The 25,562-nt window shown below is 50.7% G+C and overlaps 2 protein-coding genes across 4 annotated transcripts in view; one reads left to right on the top strand and one right to left on the bottom strand.

The window, feature by feature from the left end:
- Window positions 1–4,218, bottom strand: part of Lcn2 (lipocalin 2) — a 4,644-nt gene extending 426 nt beyond the window's left edge. For both annotated transcript variants that reach the window (XM_008825339.3, XM_008825345.3), the window contains exons 1-5: window positions 4,017–4,218; window positions 3,334–3,470; window positions 1,343–1,422; window positions 1,055–1,174; window positions 750–851 (exon numbers count right to left, since the gene is read on the bottom strand). In XM_008825339.3, the coding sequence (XP_008823561.1) occupies window positions 750–851; window positions 1,055–1,174; window positions 1,343–1,422; window positions 3,334–3,470; window positions 4,017–4,154 (577 nt within the window). In that variant the 5' untranslated portion in view covers window positions 4,155–4,218. The remainder of the gene's footprint in view (window positions 1–749; window positions 852–1,054; window positions 1,175–1,342; window positions 1,423–3,333; window positions 3,471–4,016) is intronic.
- Window positions 4,219–17,228: 13,010 nt separating this feature from the next.
- Window positions 17,229–25,137, top strand: Ptges2 (prostaglandin E synthase 2). 2 transcript variants are annotated; one of them, XM_008825357.2, is made up of 7 exons: window positions 17,231–17,523; window positions 19,264–19,461; window positions 22,559–22,617; window positions 22,875–23,024; window positions 23,216–23,416; window positions 23,770–23,887; window positions 24,570–25,137. In XM_008825357.2, the coding sequence occupies exons 1-7, from the start codon at window positions 17,257–17,259 to the stop codon at window positions 24,696–24,698; spliced, it is 1,122 nt and encodes a 373-aa protein (XP_008823579.1). In that variant the 5' UTR covers window positions 17,231–17,256; the 3' UTR covers window positions 24,699–25,137. The 2 variants fall into 2 exon arrangements, with proteins under 2 accessions (XP_029415746.1, XP_008823579.1); XM_029559886.1 differs by lacking the exon at window positions 22,875–23,024 and having other exon boundaries at window positions 17,229–17,523.
- Window positions 25,138–25,562: the final 425 nt, after the last annotated feature.

Here is a 25,562-nt window from a genome sequence, read left to right as displayed (position 1 = left end):
GCGATACGCACCGTCTCCTGTGTTCGATGCAGTAGTGTGTGGGAGAGAGAGCTCTTTAGAGAAGGAGAGGAGAGAGAGAGAGAGAGAGAGAGAGAGAGAGAGAGAGAGAGAGAGATCTGGGTGCCAAGACCCTGTGCTGCACCAGGTCCAGACTGGCCATGCTGCAGATCTAGGTGTTCTTTTAGAGCTGGGGCTGCAGAAGGGTCCATGTGGGTCAGATAATATAGAAGGCCCAGATGAGCTGCTGGGTGGGAGGCTCATAGCTGTTTAGAACCCAGGCTTCCTGCCTGTTTATCCACTAAGACCTGGTGGCTCTGGATGGCTTGGTGGAGGCCCCCGCCCAAGCCACTTGAAAGCAAGGACATCTCCCAAGTCATGGGATGGGGAAGAGACCCAGGACAGCAAGGCCCAGGTCTGGAGAAGAGGCAGGTGAGGACAAGGAAGCCTGAGAATGTGGGAGGAGGTGGCTCAAGGCAGCAAAGCTAGGGAACCTTGGATGTGGACCTGAAATCCTCATCTAAGCAGATCCTGGCTAAACTTCCAGGAAAAAAACTTGGATTTGAGAGCCTGGAGACCTCCATAGACCCCAGGGTAGGATGAGGGCTTCCCGAACTCAAAGTAGATCCCAGGAATGGCTCTTGTAACTACAGCTGGGAACAGGGTCGTTTCTCCTCTCCCCTTTCCCTGATCAGACCTGGACAGTCTCCACATCCCTGCATCCCCTCCCCCTTTCCCCAACGGGTTCTTACCAATGGGGACAGAAAAGATGATGTGGTCATCTGTGAGGCCCAGAGATTTGGCAAAGCTGACGAAGCGTTCTTTCACTTCAGGGGGCAGTTCCTTGGTTCTTCCTGTCACCGAGATTGCCCGTGAATGACCACAGAAGGAGTGTCTAAATGCCACTGAGCTAGCAAACAAGGTCTCAGAACTGTTTCCCCTGGAAGGTCTGCAGAAAGACTACAGCTCTGAGGGGCCTGGAGCTGGAGATCTTGGGGTCCCATCCCCTGAGTATAACCAGAAGCTTGGGTTCCCAAAGGATAGGACCAAAACCCACCATAAAGAGTGACTTTGAAATATTGTTTGTTTCCAGAAGTCTTTCTGAAGAACACCATGGCAAACTGGTTGTAGTCAGTGGCTGTCACCCGCACTGTGTAACTCTTTATTTCAGGATAACCTGTGAACAAGAGGGACAAGGGATCGATCGGCTCTGCCCCAGTGAGAGGAAGGGGTGTCTGTTTTCTCTCCAATCTGTCAGCCTGGGCTTCTCCCCACAGAACATGTGGGTGGAGAAATAAGAAAGATTGACTCCCCACCCCAGGGCCCCACCTCACTCAGGACTCACTTCGAATGTTGCCCAGGCTGAACTGGCCAGGCCGGGACTTTGGGATGAAAGTTCTGATCCAGTAGTCACAGCGCTGGTCCCTGTGGGAGTGATACAAGTGGGTAGGGACATGACACAGGCTGGGACACCCTGGGATGGAGCAGATGGGGCCAGGGCTACAGCAGGATTCTGATGCCCCCTACCCCTAGTCCATCCCAACTCATAATAGCCTGCCCTCCATAGGCAGGAGGCCCCACCTACCCAGTTTAGATGTGCCTGGGCCTTCTCTTCTGAGTCTGCCCCTGCCTGATCTACTGCAGGGCTTCCTCCAGTACCCACTGCCTTCCCTGCTGGCTGGTCTTCCCCATACATAGTCCAGGCCTCAGACAAGTATCTCTTACTCTTTTTTTTTTTTTTTTTTTTTTTTTTTTTTTTTTGGTCTTTTTGAGACAGATGCTCCCTGTAGCCCCAGCTGTCCTGGAACTCACTATGTAGACCAGGCTGGCCTTGAACTCACAGAGATCTGCCTGCCTCTGCCTCCTGAGTGCTGGGATTAAAGGTGTGTGCCACCACGCCCTGGCTCTCTTACTCTTATTTTATTTTGCCTGTGTTCATGTATGTACACCATAAGCACACAGTGTCTCTGGAGGCCAGAAGAGGGCATTGGTTCTTCTGGAACTAGAGTTATAGATTATTGGGAACTGTCATGTGGGTGCTGGAAACTGAACTTGGGTCCTCTGTGAGAGGAGTGACTGCTCTTAAACTGCTGAGCCATCTTGCCAACCCCAAGTATCTCCCTGCCCTCCAACCCCTGCAGCCTGCTCCAAGCTAAGTACTCTCCTAGTTCTTAGGTCAAATTTGACTTCTCCACTGATTCCCATCCCACCCTCGGGTACCTGGTAGCCGAGTTCCCCAAATCTGCCTTTCTTCTGCTCTTGACTCCTCAAAAATTTTGCTCCAATTCTAGTCTACCCAGTGGCCAGACTGAGAGTCATACTTCAGCGGCTGAGCCCTGGATTCCTTCTCCAGGTCCTAACCCCATCAGTGTCATCTCCCCATCGTCACGGCCTAGCCTCAACTTCACTGTTCTCCCCACTCTCTGGTGGCACCCCACAACTTCTCCCCTGATCCAACTGAGCCCAGATCCTGGTCCTTGCAGGAGTCCCAGAGCAGGCCCTGGCATGGGGTGAGGTGCCCACGACCATTCCATCCCCAGCTGCTCATCAGCCCCTGCTTGAACAGCCATGCCCAATGGCTTGCCGACTCCTGAAGGAAAGACATTTGACTCAGGGCCCACCACCTAGAAGCCCTGGATAGAGGCCATGGGTAGGGTTGAAGGCTGGATTCAGTGGTCCTCTTCTAGTCTAACTTTCTTTCCCTCTCCTCCCTCCCTCCTTTCCTTGATATATGTGTCTGTGTGTGTTCACATATGTACATATGCATATGGAGACCAGAGGTCCCAGTCTGATGTCTTTCTCAGACACTCTCCACTTTTGTTTTTTTTGAGACAGGATCTTATGTAGCCCTGGCTGTCCTGGAACTTGCTGTGTAGATCAGACTGGCCTTGACCTCACAGCGATCCACCTGCCTCTGTCTCCTTAGTGCTAGGACCAAGTGTGCACCACCACACCTGTCCTTCTCCACCTTTTTTTGAGACAAGGTCTCTCACTGAACCTGGAGCCCAACCATTAGGCTAGACTGACTGCCCAGCAAGCCCCAGGGATCCTCCTGTTTCTATCTCCCCTGAACTGGGATGCCACATCCCGCGTTTTAGCCTTGGGGTGGAACTCAGAACCTAATGCTTACATGTACTGCACTGACTGAGCCCTCTTCCCACTTCCTCACTGTCCCTCTTGTTTTCTACGGATTGTGAGTCCATCCCTGCTACTGTGTGTGTCTGTGCTGGAATAACAGACAGAAGACAGGAAGGACAAGAAGTGAATCAGAGAGGAAAGGCAGTGTCCCTTAACTCCTGGCCGTGACACCTGCGGGGTGACAGATGATGGCTTCACCTGAACAGGATGGAGGTGACGTTGTAGCTGCCGTCTTCTTTCAGGTCATAGGTGGTGCTGTACATCAGAAAGCGGCCTTCATCTGCTTTGTGAACCGCATTGCCTGCCAGGCCTACGACGTACCATCTTCCCTGGAACTATAAAGGAATGATGACAGATAGAGCCCAGGAATGGCCTCACTGGCTGCCCCCGTCCTGTGCTGTTCCTGATGGCATCTCTAGGCAGTTGGATTGGAGGGCAGCAGGACCCTGGGCTTGGTCTTCTGGAAACGTTTGCAGGAGTTGGGCATCTCCAAGACCAGAAGAGAACGCTGGGTGGAGTTAGCCTTGAATTGGCAAGATGGGGTGGTCCCTGAGCCAGAGGCTGCTGGCTGGACCTTCTGAGCCTCTGTTCCCTCCTCTATGCTGAGTGACTGAAGATGCTCCCACCTTACATGGAGAATGGAGATGATGGGAAAGCAGGTATGGAACTGGGAAGGTCTGTCTAGGTGGCCATCAGATGGGAAGGGGATGGAGGAATGAGGTAAGGTTTCTACTGGGGACCCAGGGTTAAGGTGAGCTGAAGACTAGACCCTGGATTCTCTGAATCCTGCCCCTCCCACCCAATACTGCTTCTGAAACCTTTGGCCTCTCCTCCCTCTGCTCCTCCTCTTCCCTGCTGCAGCTGCCCCTCCAGACCCCTACCTGAGCAGGCTGGAAGTCAGACTGCAGGGGGACCTTCCGCAAAGATGGGGAAGGGATCAAGTTCAATGTTGAGTCCTGGGCTTGGGTCTGCAGGACCCCAAGCAGAGTGAGGACCAGCCACAGGACACCCAGGGTCATGGCTGCAGCAGGTGCTGGGTCCAGTGAGTACTGGAAGAAGAAGAGGAGGGAATGAAGAAGAAGCCTTTGGGGACTATTTATGGGCCATCTGGCTTCCAGCCCAGCTGAGACAGGGGAGGGAGGGAGGGAATCCATCCTTTGCTAAGTCCAGGAAGGGTGAGGCAATGGCCAGCAGTCCTGCAGAAATACTTGGCAAGATTTCTCCCCCAGCTCAGGATTGTGCAAGGTGGAGAACAGGAAGGACTTTGGGGGGGAGGGGGACCGGAGGGACATTCCCAGAGCTCTGCAGTCTGGCAGGCACAAGGACACTGTTTGTGTCCCTTTATCTGACTGGCCCTGTGTGGGGGTCTGCAGCTCATAACTGGATAGGCTGCCCTTTGTGACCCCCAAGGGCCCTGCTATTCAGGAGCCCAGAGAGAGTGACGTTTGTGTGGTAAGGCTCCCTCCTTGCACCCACACCTGCTGAAAGCCAAGAACTGCTGGATTCACCAGTCTGTGAGCAGTTCCCTTGTTTTGGAAGAATCAGGCAAGGGTGGGGCAGCTGCCATTGAGCAGGAAGAATGAGTATCCTCTCAAATCTGCCCCTGGCACAGAGTAAGGTGCTCAGAAGATCAGCCTGGGAGTGCCCCATACCTTGAATTCCTCCACAGTGCAAAGTTGCGGGGACAGGGAAACCAAGTCTTCGGGGACCCCCACTTTCTGCTGTCTCAAATAGGGTTGCTTTTTAATCTAAGGGCTGACACTGTCATTCCAGCTTTTCATGGAACCCTAGTAAGGGGACCAAGTGGGACAAGCACGTGCACAAGAGAAGATGGGCTGGTGGCAGGGTAGGGGTGGAGGTGGGCTGATCTAGGTCTTTGGATCTGAATGTGGAATTTGCTTTGTCCTTGAGAAGTCATTGAAATCATTCCTCTGTCTTTGGCCACAGTGTTGCACAAAGAAGCCTAGTGGCACAGACCTGGGGCCAGAACTGCCCCTGCGATGTTGATTCCAGTCTTGTCCCCAAGGGAAGCCATTTCCTCACGGGACCTGGCCAGCATCCATGGGAGGCAGTGACGGATCACACATGCTGTATAGTATCCCACTGATATGACTTATCTAGGTACTGTGTCTGTCCTGGACACCTGATCTGAGGCTGGACTAAGGGGCCTGTGGCCCTGCACAGGACTAAAAGGGCTCATTGACCTATTTACATGCTGCATGTGACCCTCCACCACCAGCATGGGCTCTGAGGTGGTAGGCTCTGAGGGAAGGAGCTTAGGAGGGGTCTTGAACTGATGAATAGAGTACAGTCTTAGCCTCCCAAACCAGACAGGCTCTGCACTAGACTCTGTCCCCTTGCATGCCTCCATGATGAAAGGGCAGGAAGTGAAGCTGACCAAACTGTGGGGACAATGTGGCCTCCAAAGCCAGCCCCTTTGGAGGTGTCAGTGGCCTCCCCACCCTTACAGCCCCTTCCTCAGCTCTAAGGACTCCACCCCTTTGGCTTTTTGTGACCTTAAAAGGTATGCACAGCTGATTGTGGTGGCACATGTCCCTAATCCCATCACTCTGGAGGCAGAGGCAGGTGGATCTTTGTGAGATCAAGGCCAGCTTGGTTTACATAGTGAGTTCCAGGCCAGCTAGGACTACAGGGAGACCCTGTCTCAAAACAATAACAATAACAACAGCAGCAGCAGCAGCAGCAGCAGCAAAAGATCCATGAGGGCATTGGAGAGATGGCTCAGCAGTTACAAGCCCTTACTGTTCTTGCAGAGGACTCTAGTTTGGTTCCCAGCATCCACATGGCAGCGGATAACCATCCATAATTCCAGAGATCTAATGCCCTCTTCTGACACATCTGTAGATATTGCACAACATGCATGTAGGCAAAACACTTATACCATAAAATACAAATAAATAATTAAAAAAAAATGTATCCATGAGCTGATGATGCAGCAAGTGGTGGAGTGCTGCCCAGCATATGGAAGGCCCTGGATTTCATCTCCAGCCACCCGCAAAAAAGAAAGGACTTTCCAGTTGACTAAACATGCTAAGGCTCAAAAGGTATTCTTGGATCTAGAGAGATGCTCAGCGGTTAAGAGCACAGGCTGCTCTTGCAGAAGACCTGGGTTCAAATCCCAGCACCCACATGGCAGCTAATAATTGTCTGTAACTCCAGTCCCAGGGGAATCTGAAGTCCTCTTCTGGTCTTCGTGGACACTATATGACAAGGGTGCACTTACATACATGTAGGCAACACACATAAAATAAAAATAATAAAATTTAGGGCACAGCGTGGTGGCACACACCTTTAATCCCAGGACTCTGAAGCAGAGACAGGCAGATTTCTGTGAGTTCAAGACCAGCCTGGTCTACATAGTGAGTTCAGGCCAGCTGGGGCTACAGGGAGACCTTGTCTCAAAAAGACCAAACAAACAAATAAATAAATACTAAAGTTTAGGGGGGAAAAGGTATCCTTGAGTCTTTGGTGCCTACTGGATGTCAGGAAGACTGGTGGAAAGGGTCCCTAAGAATTTTCAATAAGGAAAGACAGCGTGCCCTGAGTCACAGAGGAGCTAACTGTATAGAATATTCCAGATTGAAAATCAAGAGGCTAAGTGACCAATTTCCTGCTGTGTAGACATCTGCTCTTGGGATTCTGTGAGGCCACACACAGGCAGCTCCTGACCTGAGATATCCCTATTTAGAGTAGCTTCTGAGATTCTAGCCAAACCATTGTGAGGCCAATTCTCCCTGCACCAGCTCCAGCCTGTTCTCTCTCCACTGGGCTCACTCTCCCTCTGTCCTCACCTCTAGGTTGGTCTTTGCTTCTGCTGACACTTGGTGTTGGCTGTCTCCTCACCCTTGCTCACCTGGTGGTCTCTTGCAATCCTTTCTGATCTAGCCTTATGGCTAAGGATTGAGTGAAGAGGATGAGCCCATGCATGGAGAGACTGGAGTCTCACATGTGCCATGTCATTAATCAGGCTTCATGTGATCCTAAGACTGTCGTGTCAAGGCTAGGCAGAGGACAGGCCATGTTGGGGCCCATCTCTACCAACAAAAGCCTTGGCTGGTTGGAACAGGAAGGGCTGGGCATCAGCTGTGTGTGTGTGGGTGGTACTGGCTCCTCTTGTCTTAGGAGTAGAAGGTTCCCACAGGCTAGGCTGGGGGTCAGCAGAGAAAGCTCTGGCCATCAGCTTCAGAGATCAGCAGGGCTGTGGGAAGAGGGTCAGTTCCACACCCCTATTACCTCATCTGTGAGCCTTGGCACTAAGGGGTTGGGTGACTGACCCCCTGATCTGGTTTCTAGAAGGTCCTGAGCTGTATTAGGCCATCAATGAGGGGCTGGAGAAAATGCCTTTTAATCTGTGCCTATATATTTTTTTAATTTTTAATTTTTATTTTTTGTATATGCATGTATTGCCTGCATGTAGGTAAGTGCACCCATGTTGTGCAATGCCCTTGGAGGTCAGAAGAGGCTGTCAAATCCCCTGGGACTGGAGTACTGGAGTTACAGACAGTTGTTAGCTGCCATATGGGTGCTGGGGTTTGAACCCAGGTCTTCTGCAAGAACAACCAGTGTTCTTAACTGCTGATCCATCTCTCCAGCCCTGTGCCTATATTTCATAAGCAGGCACCCTAGAGACCTCGAGGGTCTCCTGGCCCCTACCTCTTCCACCTACTTGTCCTGTCTTTGAAAAATCTCTGAAAGTTAGCACCTCTAATACTCCATAGTACACCACTGGATCCCCAAATCTGGAGGGGTCCTCAGACAGGAGGCAAGCAGGTCTTGCTCCTAAGAACTGAGCTCAGGGCCATCCCCTGGCTTTGGTCCTTGGGTTTCTGAAACAGACTGAGCCTTAGAGGGGTACCCCATCTGTTTCTTTAAATTTTTTTTGGAGAGGAGGTTTCCTTGTAGCTCCAGTCAGCCTGAAACTCACTGTGTAGACCAGGCTGGCCTCGCTCTCACAGAGCTCCACCTGCCTCTGCCTCTGGAAAGTTGGGATTAAAGGCACATGCCACTGTGTTTGGTTTTTAATTTTTTTTAAAAAAAAATTATCATTTTTATTTATTTTTATATTTTATTTATTATTATTATTGTTATTATTATTTGGTCTTTTTGAGACAGGGTCTCCCTGTAGCTTCCAGCTGGCCTAGATCTCACTACGTAGACCAGGCTGGCCTTGAACTCCCAGAGATCTGCCTGTCTCTGCCTCCCAAGTGCTGGGACTAAAGGCATGTGCCACCACGCCTGGCTTATTATTTTATTTTATGTGTATGAGTGTATTGCCTGCATGTGTTTAAGTGCATGTTTGCACACATCCCAAAGGATATGTTCCTCTTTTTGGTATGTAACTCTAATTTCCTACTATACTGACATTAAACTACTTTCCTAGCTGTGATGGCCATGGGCATCCCTGCATTGAATAGGACTTTTCCCCTTCACCTTTCTTCATCACTGCAAATTTCTGTCTTAACTAAACCAACCTTCTTGGTAACTCTTTATATTTTATGTATTATTTTTATTTTATGTGTATGAGTGTATTGCCTGTATGTATGTAAGAGCACCCATGTCATGCAATGCCATGTGGAGGTCAGAAGAGGGCTTCAAATTCCCCTGGAACTGGAGTTAAGGTCGGTTTGTAGCCGCCGCGTGGGTGCTGGGAATCGAACCCAAGTCCTCTGCAAGAGCAGTCAGTGCTCTTAAACTCTGAGCCATCTCTCCAGCCCCATGGTTTAATTTTTTAAACATTTATTTGAATTTTATGTGCATGAGTGTTTTGCCTGCATGTATATATGTGCACCATGTGCGGGCAGTGCCGGAAAAGACTAGAAGAGGGTGTTGGATCCTCTGATACTGGAGTTACTGATGGTTGTGAGCCACCATGTGTATACCGGGAACTGAATCCTGGTCCTCTACAAGTGTAACAAGTGCTCTTAGCTGCTGGGCTAGGTCTCGGGCCTCATTAGTCCTTTCTTGAGCCCAGAGAGCCCAGGACATATCAGGCGAGTGCCCAGGCCATGGGGTCAGAATAGTGGGTACTGGAAAGCCTACAGAAGACCAGCTGTCCGAGGGCATGGCCAGACCATGGTACATACTCCCGCCTGGGGGACCACTGAGTGCGCTGAGGCTGAGGCCCTGTTGTCACTTTCCATTCCTTCCAACAGTGGAAGAAGGAGGGAGCACAGGTAAGGCTGTGACAGGCAGTGAGGATCCGGGCGGGGTCCCCAGGGACATGGAGTTACAGCCCACCTGAGCCAGTGGAAGTGAGTGACAGGCAGGGACAAGGCAGAGGTTAATGATGCAGAGCTTGGACTAAAGGGCCTATACTACCACCCCATTCCCCATGGATTCAGACTCACCCCTCAGGGAGGGACTCTGCACTGGTTTGATGGACAGGCAGGTCACAGAGCTCGGGCCTAGGTGCCTCTCATTCTCAGTCCAAAGTCCCTCAGGCCTTGGTTGGGTCCTGGGCTGCAGGGGCAGGAGCTCAGCCTTGGACTACCAGAGTCAGCCTGTGACTCCCTAGTCGCTACCTCATCTGGGTCCCCCTCCTGATACCTGGGTCCCTCTGTTCCATGCTATCTCCCATACTGCTGGGTTCCTTAGACACAGGCTACTTCTGCCCTTCTTGTGACCTCTGTGTGGGTCCACCTCTTTCTCCATCCACAGGGCACCTGCTGGCCACACCCTTGGTCATCTCTCAAGAACAAACTTTCCTAACAGTGAATTTCCTGACAGTGGTTTCTGCAATCGGAAGAAATGTAGAGTTTCCCAAATCATCAAATTACTACAGCAAATTACCACATGCTTATTGGCTTAGAACCACACATTCCAAAGACCAGAAGTTAGAAATCAGATATGTACTGTGTATACAGCCTGGGGAGATGACTTAGAGGGTAAAGCACTTGTGCAAAGGTGAAGACCTGAGTTCAAACCCCCAGAACCCCTGTAAAAGCCAGTGTGATAGCGTGTGTCTGTGGTTCCAGTGCTCTTATGATGACGTGGGAGGTGGAAATAGGAGAATCCCCACAAGCTCATGGGCTAGCCTAGCATACACATCAAACCACAAAGAGACCAGGTATCCCCTGACCTATACAAGTGTGCCATGGCATGCACACACATACATGCTTTCTTTCACATATGTGCACATTATACATACAAAAATATAAAACAAAATTTAAAAAAGAAACCTACTCTGTGGGCTGAGTGTGGTGGCTCACAGCTGTAATCCCAGGATTTGAGAGGCTGAGGCAGGAGGATTGTCATGAAGTTGGAGCTACACAGTGAATTCCAGGATAGCCTAGGCTATAGTGTTAGACCTTGTCTTTAAAATATGTGTGTTGGGGCGGGGGGAGGCTAGAGAGGTGGCTCAAGGGTTAACAGCACTTACTGTTCTCCCAGAGGACCTGGGTTCAGTTCCCAGCACCCACATGGCAGCTCTGTCACCCTCTTCTGGCGTTGGTGTTACAAACTTAATGGTATACATACCCGGTGTCAAAACACTTGTACAAATAATTTTTTTTTTTGGTCTTTTTGAGACAGGGTCTCCCTATGGCCCCAGCTGTCCTGGAACTCACTATGTAGACCAGGCTGGTCTTGAACTCACAGAGATCTGCCTGCCTCTGCCTCCCAAGTGCTGGGATTAAAGGCGTGCACCATCATGCCTGGCACAAATAAAATAATTTTAAAAAGAAGAAAAATAGTTATAAAAACATGTGTATATGAGCTGGGAGTGGTGATGCACACCTTTAATCCCAGGCAGGAAGTTCTCTGTGAGTGTGAGTTGATCTACATAGTGAGTTCCAGAAAAGCCAGGGCTGGGCAGCACAGAGGCAGATGATCTATGTGAGATCGAGGCCAGCCTGATTTACACAATGAGTTTCAGGCTAGCTAGGGCTACAGGGAAACCCTGCCTAAAAAAAAAGTGTGCGGCTGGGGAGATGGCTCAGCAGTTAAGAACATTGGCTGCTCTTGCAGAGGACCCGAGTTCGAATCTCAGCACTTAACATGGTGACTAACAACTGTCCTAACTCCAGTTCCAGGGTATCTGATGCCCTCTTCTGACCTCTGTGGTCATTGCATGACATGGGTGCACTTATATACATGTAGGCAATCCATTCATACACATAAAATAAATAGATGAATAAAAAATTTTAAAATGTGTATGCCTGGCAATCACACAATCAATCAATCAATCAATCAATCAATCAGTCAATAAATGTGATTAAGAAAAAGAAATTTATTGTATGCCAGAATCAAGGTGTGAGCAGGGTTTTCTCCCTGCAGTTTTTCAGGGATTATATGCACCTAGCATCTTCTAGACCATTTGCCTGGGATCCCTTTTCTGCCAGTTCAGGTATGGCTTTCTCCTCCATCTCTATATCTGTTACTTTTAATTTCTGTGATCAAAATACCTGGTAAAGACAACTTGAGGGAGGAAGGGTTTGTTGTGGCCCATGCTTTCAGAGGGTGTCAGTCCATCATGGTGGGGAAGATGTGGTAGATCAGCTCAGTTCATGGCAGCTGGAATATGGGGTGGAGGCTGTTCACATCACAGCAGACCAGGAAGCCAAAAGCTGACAGGAGCCAGCTGCTGTGTACAACTGCAAAAGCCTGCCCCCAGTGACAATGACCTACTACTTCCAGCTGGGTCCCAATTCCCAAAGTCTCCAGAATCTCCCAGAATAGCACCATCAGCTGCAGAGACCCAGAGTCAAACTGTAAACCCTATGGGAGACATTTCAGGTTCAAACTGGAGATACTCCCTTAGCCCATGTCACAGAACACCTGAAGTGACATTTAGGGCCAGCTGGGAAATCCAGGATAATCTCCTGACCTCAGAATCCTTAAGTCACTTAAAAGGTAGAATGATACAGGACAAAGGAGAAAGAGGCAAGAGAACGAAGAGGGAAGGAAAACGGTCAGTGGGTTAGTACAGCCCTCGTCCACTATTAAAGTATCAATGAGTCATGAAAACAATTTTGTTCTTCTGTTAGAAACTTGAAAACAGAATACATTTGGCATTGTTCTGACTTGGAATTGAAAATGTCACAGAATGCGTCTGGTTCACACCAAGAGAAAACAAAATAGCTTGTGCTGGGAGTGATGGCGCGCACCTTAGGCAAAAGCAAGTGGATCTCTGTGAGATGGAGGCCAGTGTAGTCTGCAGAGCGAGTTCCAAGCCATTTGGGGCTACAGGGAGATCCTCCCTCAAAACAAAACAAAACAAACAAAACAAAACAAAAAATCAAGATAATACTACTAGCTTGTTCTGTTTGCTTTTTGCCAGTTGGTTTAGTTTAATTTTTATGAGACAGTCTCATGTAACCCAGGCTGGCCTGGAATTCTCTATGTAGCTGGGAATGGCCTTGAACTCCTGATCCTGCTACCTCTGCACCAAAGTGCTGGGATTACAGGCATGGATCATCATATTTGGCTAAGGCTGAAAGAGCTTTGAAAACTTGAATATTAAACTGAAACACGTGTAATTTGTCCCTTGTGGTCTCAAACCATACCTAAACCCCAGGAGTCACTGTCTCTCCTCGGGCTTCTGTTGACTCTGACTCTGATGTTTCTCAGCTGCCTTGGAACTCACTATGTAGACCAGACTGGCCTTGAACTCACAGAGATCCGCCTGCCTCTGCCTCCCAAGTGCTGGGATTAAAGGCGTGCGCCACCACGCCCGGCTAAAATTTTTTATTTTTATGTGTATGAGTGTTTTGCCTGTATGTAAATGTACTGGTGTCCTGCAGTGCCCATGGAGGCCAAAAGAAGGCATCAGATCCCTTGAAACTGAGCTAGCTCCCTGGCTCCCCTTTAAAGTTACTTTTGTCCCCTTTCTATGCTGTATTGTTTGGAAGGAACTTACTGAGCCCAGCCCATGTCTAAGGAGCAAGGAATTTTGTTCCACCACCTTAGGGGTGAAGTGTTGAAATAAATTATTTGGAATTCTGATGGAAGATTTGTCTCCTCTCTCACCAAACATGGGCCAAGTGGTTCAGGCCTATAATCCCAGCTCCTTGAGAAGCAGAAGGATCCCAATTTCAAGGCCTGCTTGGGTAACTTATTAAGACTCAGTCTCAAAATAAAAAGTAAAAAGAGGGCTTGGATACAGATCAGTAGTAGAGACTTGTCTAGAATTTTTTTTAATTTTTACATTTATTTTTAGTTTTTGTGTATAGGTATTTTGCCTGCATGCATGTAAGTGTATCATGTGTGTTCAATGCCCGAAAAGGTCAGAAGAGGGCACCAGATTCCCTGGAATGAGAGTTAAGGACATGCATTAGCTGCCATGTGGGTGCTGGGAACAAAACCTGGGTCCTCTGCAAAAGCAGCCAGTGCTCTTAAACTCTTTGATTCTTAACTGCTGAACCTATTCTTTTCTTTCTTCTTTTTTTTTTTTTTTGGTCTAACATTCTTTTTTTTTTTTAAATTTTTTATGTGTATGCATGTATTGCCTGCATGTAGGTAAGTGCACCTGTGTTGTGCAATGCCCATGGAGGACAGAAGAGGCTGTCAGATCCCCTGGGACTGGAGTTATGGGCAGTTGTAGCTGCCATGTGGGTGCTGGGATTCAAACCCATGTCTTCTGTAAGACCAACCAGTGTTCTTAACTGCTGAGCCATTGCTCCAGCCCCTTGGTCTAACATTCTTAAGGCCCTAAGTTCAGTACCTTGGGGGTAGGGAGAGAACTCATAAGTATTTATATTAGTAAAGACTTGTGAATATTTGCTTTAAACTTTATAATCCAATATCACTTTATTTTTTAGTTTTATTTTTGAGACGAGCTTTCATGCAACCCAAGCTGGCCTGGAACTTGATTTATAGGCAAAGGATGACTTTGAATTTCTGATCCTCCTGCCTTCACCTTTTAAGGACTAGGATTACAAACAAGTGCACCATTAATGTTGTTTTGTGTGTGTGTGTATTTTGCTTTGTTTTGTTTTTTTCTTTTTTTGAGACAGGGTCTCCCTGTAGCCCCAGCTGGCCTGGAACTTGCTATGTAGACCAGGCTGGCCTCAAACTCACAGAGATCCACCTGCCTCTGCCTCCCAAGTGCTGGGATTAAAGGCATGTGCCACCATGCCTGGCTTTTTTGTTTTTTGTTTTGAGACAGGGTCTCACTATGTAGTTCTGACTGGCCTGGAACTCATTATGTAGACCAAACTGGCCTCAAACTAACAAATCCTCCTGCTTTGCCTCCCACGTGCTGGGATTAAAGGTCTATGCCACCAGATCTGGACCATGTTTGGTTTTATGCAGTGCTGAGGATTGAACCCAGGGCTTCAGGCATGCTAGGTCAGCACTATGAGTTACACACTTCAGGCATGCCAGGTCAGCACTATGAGTTACACACTTCAGGCATGCCAGGTCGGCACTATGAGTTACACACTTCAGGCATGCCAGGTCGGCACTATGAGTTACACACTTCAGGCATGCCAGGTCGGCACTATGAGTTACACACTTCTGCCTTTCGGCACTATGAGTTACACACTTCAGGCATGCCAGGTCGGCACTATGAGTTACACACTTCAGGCATGCCAGGTCGGCACTATGAGTTACACACTTCAGGCATGCCAGGTCGGCACTATGAGTTACACACTTCAGGCATGCCAGGTCGGCACTATGAATTACACACTTCTGCCTTTATAAAAACAGGTTCTCATTATGTAACACATGCTGGCTTCAAACTCCTGATCCTCCTGCCTCCACCGTGAGTGCTTAGCGCACAGGTGTTCCCCACCATACTTGGCACTACTAGTCCAAGTCATTGTGGGTTTTGAAATTTGTGATAAGATTTGACATATATAAATACCACCAAACCAGGGTTGGAGAGATGGCTCAGTGGTTAAGAGCACAGACTGCTTATGCAGAGGACCCAGGTTTGATTCAAAGCACCCACACAGCAGCTAACAACCATCTGTAACTTCAGTTCCAGGGGATCTGATACCCTCTTTTGACCTCCTTGGGCATCGCACAACACGATGCACTTATACACATACATGCAATACACTCATATACATTAAATAAAAATATCTTTTTAAAGTTTTTAAAAATGCCACCAAATCAAGACAGTGAACATATTCACCACTCCCAAAAGATTCCTCAGCCCCTTGGTAATCCTTCCCTTGTGCTCCCTGCCAGGTTGGCTCCTTCTACCCCAAGGCCACCACCACAGACCTGCTCTCCCTCACCAATGCTGCATATTATATATACCTATATGGAGAACAATTACTGAATAAACATTATGTCTTTGTGACAGAAAAATAAACAAATGAAGTGGGGGTGGGGCGGGGTGGTGGTGACTGGAAAGATGGTTCAGAGGTTAAGAGCACTGGCTGCTCTTGAAGAGGACCTGGGTTCCCTTCTCAGCACCCACGTGGTGGTTAACAACTGTCCATAACTCCAGTTCCAGGGCATCTGTCGCCCTCCTCTGTCTGACCTTTGTGTGCATTGCACACACACGGTGGTGCACTTGAGTACATGCAGGCAAAACACTTATGCACGTAAAATTTTAAAAGAATAAAAATAAAAAGAATGACTTAAGGAAGCGGCAGCACAGGGACCAAGGCCAGTGAGACAGAAGGCTGCACAGCAAGCGATGTGTCATCTTGCCCAGGACAAAGTACGTTGGAAGTGCTTTGACAGAGAGGCTGGTCTCTGGATTTCCTTCCTAGATTTGGCAAAGGATGGCTCATCCTAGTCTAAGATGGGGTGGGTGGCAGGGTCTGCAGGAGACACCAAGCATTATTCCTGTGTTATAGATGGCAAAACTGAGGTTCCTTAGGGTGAAAAAGGAGCCTGTGGGTGGTGGTTCTCCAGCCCCCCTGCAGGTTGCTTTGCATCATGTGGCAGGAGCATGACAGCTGTGCTGGTGGGGTGCTGGGGGTGGGGTGGGAAGTCTCTATTGCTAAACCAAGCCCATCGAACTCTCCTCTGGCCCTAAGTTGCCTCCCAGAGGCTAAAAAAGCTGCAGGAGCAAATTCTACACGGGCAAGTATCCCTAAAGCTGCCTCGGTTTCGCCATCTGCAAAATGGGGTTGGTACCCACAGTAGAACTGGAGACCAGTGCTACAGTTTCCAGGGACTCCTTCTCAGGTGCGTTCCGGACGGCTCTGGGACAACTGGGGTCCCACCCAGAGGTGGGATTGAGCAGGACTCTTGGGTAAATTCCCCTTCCCAGATGGGCATTCTTAGAAAAGCACTTTGAGTCACTTGCTTCCCTGGAACTGTGCTCCTGGTTTTCCTCGCTTGCTTCCACCTGCGTGCTCAGGTCTCAGCTGGAATTGGATATTGGGGGATCGGGCGCCCCCAAACCGAGAAGGAAGATTAGATAGAGGGGTGGATCGACCCGGGCCCTAAACGTGTGTAAAGCAGAGATTGGACCCGACAGAAGCGCCCATAGCCCCGCCCTCTAAGTCGCAACCGCCACGCCCACTCCAAAGTCCCGCCCCTTTCGGGCTTGGGGGCGGGGCTACGCCGGGCTGCCCGCCGAGAAATCCTGGCGCTGGAGGCTCTGCCCTGGGCTAGGGCGAGCGAGCCGGGTAGAAGACCCTGGCATCCGGGGCCCTCACTCTATCCCATTCGGCCCCTGGAGGCCTTCGGGTCGGCGAGGGGGCCGTTCCGCGCGGGCGCGTCCGCGTTTGGGACACGTGGTTTCTACGGCCCCCTTGAGGGTTGAGAAAAGTTTATGGTTCGGGTTAACATCAGAAGCGGACGGCGGCGCGGGAGGGCAGAATGGTTCCGGAACGCTGCAACCCATCTATCCACTCGCGACTCCAGGGGAACTCTTCTGCAGTGTGCGTGGGCCGGAAACCCCGCCCTGCCCCTCACACTCTTTCAAATAGATTTCACGATGTACAACCAACCACGAACCGCAGGGAATCTGCACTCTCAGAAGGCAGACACATCAAGCCTCTTCCAACCTCCCCAGGGGGTGTTTCTGTCGCTCTAACGGGCGAGCTCTCAGTTCCTGCAGTGCCTCTGGTCCCTGCTCAGCGTCACCGTCACCCTAGGCAATACGCCGTGCAGCGCGTCCTGGCCCTTTAAGGAGCCCCAGCGCCTCGGCCATGTTGGTTTCCCGCGCCCGCCCGCGGCGCCGGCAGAGCGAACATGGCCCAGGCGGCGCGGGTCGCGCGGGCCCTGTGGCCCGGCCGGTGCGTCCCGGCGGAGAAGCTGAGCGCGCGGCCTTGGCCACCGCCCTCCGCGCAGAGCCGGGCGGGCTTCTCCGGGGCGGCAGGAGGCCCGGGGGTCCGCAAGGGGAGCCCGCGGCTTCTGGGGGTGGCGGCGCTGGCCCTGGGGGGCGCGCTGGGGCTGTATCACTCGGTGCGGTGGCACCTGCGCGCCCAGAACCTACGCGCCGAGAGCTCGGCGGTGCAGGTAAGGCCTGGCCGCGGGGCACCGTGGGCGCCTGGGGTCAGCCTGCGGGGTCTGGAGTTGTGCCCTCTGCCTGCTCGTGACCTTGGGCTCTAGGGGATCGAGGCACGCAGCGCCCTCATTTGCAAAATGCTGGTGCTTGCTCCCTAGAGCTGTGTGCATTTCTCCTGCCATGGTATTTCTAAAGCTGTGCGCTGCAGCACGAACTATACATCCTTCATGGAACGGGTGAGCCTGATTCCAGACCCTGACCCGGAGGTGTGCCCCACCTGGCGGTGGCTCGGCCGCCCTTGACACTTCGGGCACTGCACAATCACGGCCCAGCTCTACCCCGCCTCCCTGGCCTGGACCTAGGAGCTGATTAGGGAGGGAGTGTCTTGCTACGTCCCTCCCAGTCCATCCGGTTTCCGACAAAAGCTTGTAAGCTGCTGGGCTGCAACTGCAGCAAGTGCACCTCAGGGCTTTATTGCAGAGGAGCCAGATGCAGTCTCCCTTACTTTTGGAGACCAGAGGGTAGACCCCTACTTACCTGGCCCGTTGGTCAGCTCTGCCTCGTCAGCTAGAAGGGGGTTGGAGGAGGGGGAGGTGAACCTTAAGGGCTACTGCAGGAGGGAGACAAACCTTGGGGCTGTTTTGTGTCTGCCTTGGGACTGGAGGAAGAGGAACGGTGGTATCCTGCTCCCCAAACAGGGCCCTTGCAGATGCTGAGTTCTGGCTCTGAGACATACCACCTAGGCACTTGCAGCTGAGGTGCCCACTACCTGAGGCTCTTGCCAACCCTGTTCCCTCTACTCTCCCCTCATTCTCATTTTCTTTTTTTTTTTTTTTTTTTTTTTGTCTTTTTGAGACAGGATCTCCCAGTGGCCCCAGCTGTCCTGGAACTCACTATGTAGACCAGGCTGGCTTTGAACTCACAGAGATCTGCCTGCCTCTGCCTCCCGAGTGCTGGGACTAAAGGTGTGTGCTACCACGCCTGGCTTATTTTTTCTTTTAAAACATATTTATTATTGGGGCTGGAGAGATGGCTCAGTGGTTAAGAACGCTGGTTGTTCTTGCAGAAGACCCAGTTTGTACCCACATGGCAGCTAACAACTGTCCATAACTCCAGTTCCAAGGGATCTGACAGCCTCTTCTGTCGTCTGCGGGCATTGCACGACACGGGTGCACATACGTACATGCAGGCATAACACTCATACACATAAAATTAAAAAAAAATTAATATGTTTATTATTTTGGGGGCTGGAGAGATGGCTCAGTGGTTAAGAGCACTAGCTGCTCTTCCAGAGGACCCGGGTTCGATTCCCAGCACCCACATGGCAGCTAACAAACGACTGTTAACACTAGTTCCAGAGGATCTGACACCGTCTTCTGACCTCTGTGGGTGGGCATAAAATTAAAATAATATATTTTAAAACATTTTTACTTACTATTTTTTGTGTATGAGTGTATTACCTGCATGTAAGTGAACCCATGTCATGCAATGCTCAAGGAGGTCAGGAGAGGGTATCAGATCCCCTGGAACTGGAGTTAAGGACACTTGTTAGTCACCATGTGGGTGCTGGGACTTTAACCCAGGTCCTCTGCAAGAGCAGTCAGTGCTCTTAACCCCTGAGCCATCTCGCCACTCATTCTCATATTTTGACAGCTAACTTAGAAGACCTTGGAGAAGGATTTGTTTGGGGGTTGGAACCTAGGCCCTGGAATCCCAGACATCATAAGTGCTCTCTCTCTTCTCTCTTCCAGCTGTCTGTGTCCAGCCGCCTACAGCTGACCCTATACCAGTACAAGACATGTCCCTTCTGCAGCAAAGTCCGCGCCTTCCTCGACTTCCACTCCCTGCCCTATCAGGTGGTGGAGGTGAACCCTGTCCGAAGGGCTGAGATCAAGTTCTCGTCCTATAGGAAGGTGCCCATCCTGGTGGCCCAAGAAGGAGACAGCTTGGTGAGCCTCGGGGATGCCCTACCTCCTTTCTGTCCTGGGTTGTCTAGGAGCACCCCTGAATCTGGCTTTCCTTTGTGTTCCTGAAAGAACTTATGACCTCTGGACTTCCACTGAGAGTTAAGGAGAGCTGGGGTAGAGGGATGGTCCATACATGGGGACCTGAGTTGGGCTTGTGGCACAAGCCTATAGACCCAGCTGCTTGGGTGGACCTCTTGAGCCCAGGGGTCTGGGCAACATAGTCAGATCCAGTCCCAACAAAACCCAAAGAAAATAAATGTAGATGTTTTCCTTCTTGGCTAGGACCCCCACTAGTCAACAAGCACTTACAGATTAACAAATTGGGTTTGAAGTTGGGGTGGTCTGGATCTGAAGTGTGGCTCTGCCCCTCACAAGCTCTATGAGTTGAGGAAAATGACTTTCACCTCTCTGGGCTGGCCTTTATTTTATTGTTTTGGACAAAGTCTTGCTATAGATCCCAGGTTGACCTAGAATTCACAGTCCTGCCTACTGAGTATTGAGATTATAGACATGTGTCACCATGTCTATTTTGGGGTTTGTTTGTCTTTAAAAGTTTTTGCCAGTCATGGTGGTAGATACCTTTAATCTCAGCACTCAGGAGGCATGGGTGGTTGAATCTCTCTGAGTTCCAGGCCCGCCAGGGCTACATGAGACTCTGTCTCAAAAACCAAAACAAACACATTTTTTAAGATTACAGGATGGGAGGCTGGAGAGATGTCTCAGCAGTTAAGAGCACTGGCTCTTCTTACAGAAGACCTGGGTTCAGTTTCCAGCACCCATATGGCAGCTAACAAGTGTCTGTAACTCCAGGAGATCTGATGCCCTCTTCTGATTTCCACCAGCTTTGCACTACCCAGGGGTACTTACATGCAGACAATACACTCATACACATATAATAAAAATAATAAATATTTTAAAAAATATTACAGGCTGGCAAGATAACTCAGTGGGCAAAGGTACCAGCTGCCAAACCTGACAATCTGAGTTTAACCCCTGGGAACCACATGATGGAAGGAGAGAACTGACTCCTGCAAGATGCCTTCTAACTTCTGCACACATACGCATATGCACACGCACACACACATGAAATTCAAATGTAATTTAAAAAAATATATTTTATTATTTTTATTTTATGTGTATGAGTGTATTACCTGCATGCACCCATGTCATACAGTGCCGCAGAGGTCAGAAAAAGGCTTCGGATTCCCCTGGAACTGGAGTTAAGGACAGTTCATAGCCGCCATGTGGGTGCTGGGAATCAAACCCGGGTCCTCTGCAAGAGTAGTCAGTGCTCTTAACCGCTGAGCCATCTCTTCAGTCCCTCAAATGTAATTTAAAAACAAAGCTTTTGCTGGGTTTGGTGGTACACACCTTTAATCCCAGAACTCAGGAGGCAGGGGCAGGTGGATTTCTGTGAGTTGGAGGCCAGCCTGGTCTCCATAGCGAGTTCCAGGGCAGCTGGGGCTACATAGTGAGACCCTTGGTCTCAAAACCAATTTTTTTTCCTTTGGTCTTTTTGAGACAGGGTCTCCCTGTAGCCCCAGCTGGCCTAGAACTCATTATGTAGACCAGGCTGGCCTTGACTCACAGAGATCCACCTGCCTCTGCCTTCTCTGCTTCCTGAGTGTTGGGATTAAAGGCATGGGCCACCACACCTGGCTTAAAACCAATTTTTTTTTTTAATGTGTGTGTGTGTATTGCCTGCCTGTTGGTAGGTGCACCCATGTTGCGCAATGCCCACGGAGGACAGAAGAGGCTGTCGGATACCCTGGAACTGGAGTTATGGACAGTTGTTAGCTGCCATGTAGGTGCTGGGATTCGAACCCAGTTCCTCTGCAAGAACAGTGTTCTTAACCACTGAGCCATCTCTCCAACCCCAAAACCAATTAAAAAAAATTTTTTTATTTGTTATTTTTATTTTATGTGCATGAGTGTATTGTCTGCATGTATGTGAGTACACCCGTGTTGTACAGTGCTGAGGAGGTTTCAGATTCCCCTGGAACTGGAGTTAAGGATGGATGGTTCTCAGCCACCATGTGGGTTCTGGGAATCGAACCTGGGTCCTCTGCAAGAATAGTCAGTGCTCTTAACTGCTGAGCCATCCCTCCAGCCCCCAATACCAATTTTTAAAATTACATTTAGTGTGTGTGCATGTATGTGTTCATGTGCAGGTGTGTGCCACAGTGTGAAAGTGGAGGTCAGGACAGCATGAAGGTGTCCATTCCCTCCTGCCACCACATGGATTCTGGGGATTGAACTCAAGTCATCAGGCTTGCCAGCAGGCACCTCTTTCCACTGAGCCATCTTACTAGCCCATTTGTTTGTTTGTTTGGTCTTTTTGAGACAGGATCTCTCTGTAGCCCCAGCTGTCCTAGAACTTGCTGTATAGACCAGGTTGGCCTTGAACTCACAGAGATCCACCTGCTTCTGCCTCCCAGTGCTGGGACTAAAGGTGTGTGCCACCACGCCCAATTCATTTGTTTGTTTTTTGAGTCAGTCTTAACTATGTAGCCCTGGCAATCTTCCCATGTTTGGGGATTACAAGTATGAAACACCATGCAGGGCTTTAGGCTGGCATCTTGATTAGTCCACAGGAGCCCAGACCATGGGCTGCAATGAACAGTGAGAATGAAATGCCTGACACTGGGCTTGGCACCCTGTGTGTGGTCTCCGGATCCTGCCCCGGGTGCCAGGAGGCCAGGTGAGTCCTGGACTAGGGTCAGACAGCAGGTTTTGCCCATTCATTCATCACCATTAGCTGTATTTGGCCACCTTTTTACTCATAAGAAGGTCCAAGGTGGGGAGCTACAAGCTTAGGGCATGGGTTTTGGGGTAAACCCCTGATATAGATCAGCAGTGCTCAGGCTCCATGGGACCATCACCTTGAGATGTCTGGGCATTGCTGTTGTTTAGGAGTCTGTGGGAATCCTGCCAGCTGCCAGAGCCAGCCAGAGCCTCTGATCCAAACCTGGCTCCTGGGCTAGGGGTGTGGCTCAGTGGCAGAATGCTTCTCTAGCGTGCTCAGGGCCTTGGGTTCCATCTCCAGCACCGCAAAAGACAGTTGTCTCCTCTCTTCCAGCAACAACTAAATGACTCCTCTGTCATCATTAGCGCCCTCAAGACCTATCTGGTGTCAGGGTAAGTCACCCCTTAAGGCCAGGAGGGCATGAAGCCTTATCAGAGGGTATGGTGCTGCAGAGATTTCTAGAATGGATCAAGGGCATCCTACTCCAAGACCTTCCTTCCTCAGTTCCTACTTCCTTCATATCTAATCCAAATCCCTTTCACTGCAAGTGAATGAGCATTTAAGGCTGGGTCAGGCTCCGTTGTCTGGGTTGATGGGCCAAGGGGACAGAAGGAAGGAGTTAGGTTGACACTCTAGCCCTCCCCCAAAGACAGCCCCTGGAAGAGGTCATCACCTATTACCCACCCATGAAGGCCATGAATGACCAGGGCAAGGAGGTGACCGAGTTCTGCAACAAGTACTGGCTCATGCTGGATGAGAAGGAGGTGCAGCGGATGTATGGTGGGAAGGAGGCCAGGACGTGAGTGGGGCCGCAGATGTGGGAAGGAGGGGAAAGTAGGGAGGACCAAGCTCAGCCGCATGTTGTGGGGAGCCTTGTGGGAGATGGGGCGTTGGGGCACAGCCCTTGCCAGGTGGTGGGGAACCAGCTCCTAACACACCTAGACGCTGGCTCAGGGACACTGTGACACCCTCCACTTCCTGTGTCTGCAGAGAGGAGATGAAATGGCGGCAGTGGGCAGACGACTGGCTGGTGCACCTCATTTCCCCCAATGTGTACCGCACACCTGCCGAGGCCCTGGCTTCCTTTGACTACATTGTTCAAGAGGGCAAGTTCGGGGCTGTGGAGGCCACTATGGCTAAGTATGTGGGTGCAGCTGCCATGTACCTCATCAGCAAGCGCCTCAAGAGCAGGTAATGGCACCTGTGTGCACGTGGAGGGCAGGGGCCTACTGTCCCTCAGTCCTTGGCATTGCTGTGTGTTGGCCATCAAATTCCTCAGGAGGGAGGAGGGAAACTGAGGCCCAGAGAAGAGAAGCCATGGCCCTGCCTCGCACCGTCTTTTGCTTCTGCCTCCTTGCCAGGGCTCCTTGCCCTCCTGAGTCATACACCGTGACCTATTTGGGGCTCAACAATAGGTCTGTAGATGCTGTCCCTTTACCTAGAGGCTACCCTGGCCACGCAGCCTTCCTACTCTCCCCAGAGGAAGCTGTGCTCACATGGGATGGGGAAGGAGTCCCTTGATGGACCTTCCCTTCTCTACCCAGACACCACCTCCAGGATGATGTGCGTGCAGACCTCTATGAGGCCGCCAACAAGTGGGTGGCAGCTGTGGGCAAAGACCGGTCCTTCATGGGTGGCCAGAAGCCGAACCTTGCTGACCTGGTGGGTATGATGGTGGTGGATAGAGCAGCCTGCCCCTGGGGTGGGATGCTGGGGAGGGAAAGCCCAGGTGGGCCTGCCTCTTGCAGTTCCCAGCTCCCGTGAGGAACTGGCTGTGCCTTTTGTCAGGAAAAAAAAAACAGACCTTCCATGGTCCCCATACCTGGTAGGCTCGGGGAAGGGGCTTGGTTTCAGGCTGGACTGGATCCAGCGGCTACAGCAGAGTCCAGGCCCTCCCTTCCCATCTTGACTCTATGATTCCTGGCTCAGCCTCCGCTCTAGGCTTCAACCTGGCATAGTCTAGCTGGTCTGGCTTCAGGTGTGGTCCTTGAGCATCCTGCAGCCAGGTAGCCCAGCTCTTACCATGAGCTTGGGATACTTTTTCCCTAATCTCACAACCAAGGGGTTTCCCCTCAGGGATACTTGGGGTGAGCTTGTTGCTCAAGAAGGGGGTGTAGACAATGGACAGGAAGGGGTGGGCAGATCCTGAGGCTATCCCATGCCCTTTGTTCAGCCCATGTGCTAAATTGGCCCTTCAGTGAGTTATTAGCCCTCAGAGAAGAGAGGTGATGGCCCAGGACAGAAGCTAGCAGAGGACAAGCAGCTTTTGATGTCCCCTCTGAGACCTCGGTGCCCTGTCTAGGCCAGAGCAGTGATAGTTCCTTGACATCCTCTCTCCTCCCAGGCAGTATATGGTGTGCTGCGTGTGATGAAGGGTCTGGAGGCCTTTGATGACCTGATGCAACACTCACACATCCAGCCTTGGTACCTGAGGATGGAGCAGGCCATTGCAGAGGCCCCCCCAATGCACTGAGTGTCCTCTCTGGCTGAAGAGACAGGCTACTAGGGGCCAGGGCTGCTGGGCCAGCCCCTGGCAATGCTGGCAGGGGGCAGAGTCATTTTATCTCCGATTCACCTGCCCCCTGGCCCTGTACTTCTAACACTGGACACTCCTAGGGCCCTTGATGCTGGGGTCAAGGCCCAGGCTCAATTTCTACTCAATTTTCCTGAGGGTAGCATGTAAGGGGTCACAGAGGAACTGTCCTCTAACTGCAGCTCCAGGGGCCTGATCTCCCAATGGGGCCTCCTGCTCTTCAACTCTCTACTGAGGCTCAGTGGATCAGACTGGCTCCTGCCCTGGACAAATTCCGGTCCCCAGCTCCCATTGCTCCCATAATTCCAGCTCTTCCCAGTGCCCCTGGGGCTGTTAATGTTTGCAATAAAGGAGACGTTGCTCCCCTCTGGTGGCCTGAGGTCTGTGTGGAGAGTACTGTACGGGGCTGTCACTCAAGCCGGGCCACTGCTGTGTGACTAGGGCCCAGAGTGTCGCCAGAATCTTTGGTATCGGGGCCAGTCTGGTTCTGTCCGTCACTGGCCGTGGAGTTTTGGGCAGTGACACTTTCCTTACGTATCAAAGGGAAGATTGATAGTCCTGCCTATTGGAAAGTTGTGGTGAAACTGGGTCTGGTGGTGCATACCTGTAATCCCAACATCTGTAAGTCTTAGGCAGGAGGATCAGCGTGGGCTACATAGTGAGATCCTGTCTCAAAAAATAAAGAAACCAGGTGTAGAGATGCAGCTCAGCTGGCAGAGTGCTTGCCTAGCATGCATAAAGCCCCGGGTTCTGTCCCTAGTGCCCACATAAATAGAGTGTGGTGATACAGACCTCTAATCCCAG

The sequence above is a fragment of the Nannospalax galili genome, unplaced genomic scaffold (genome assembly GCF_000622305.1).
Source record: "Nannospalax galili isolate Female #2095 unplaced genomic scaffold, S.galili_v1.0 scaffold290, whole genome shotgun sequence".
In the NCBI taxonomy this organism is placed as follows: domain Eukaryota; kingdom Metazoa; phylum Chordata; class Mammalia; order Rodentia; family Spalacidae; genus Nannospalax; species Nannospalax galili.
Note: the sequence above shows the minus strand (reverse complement) of the source record. Positions and strands in the feature narration are given on the sequence as shown.

Bases quoted from the DNA above. Each gene is read 5' to 3' on its own strand.
- Ptges2 (XM_008825357.2), top strand. From the start codon at position 17,257: ATGGCCCAGGCGGCGCGGGTCGCGCGGGCCCTGTGGCCCGGCCGGTGC. The intron at 19,462-22,558 runs GTGAGCCTCGGG...CCTCTCTTCCAG, and splicing joins CCCAAGAAGGAGACAGCTTG to CAACAACTAAATGACTCCTC. The intron at 23,417-23,769 runs GTAATGGCACCT...TTCTCTACCCAG, and splicing joins AGCAAGCGCCTCAAGAGCAG to ACACCACCTCCAGGATGATG.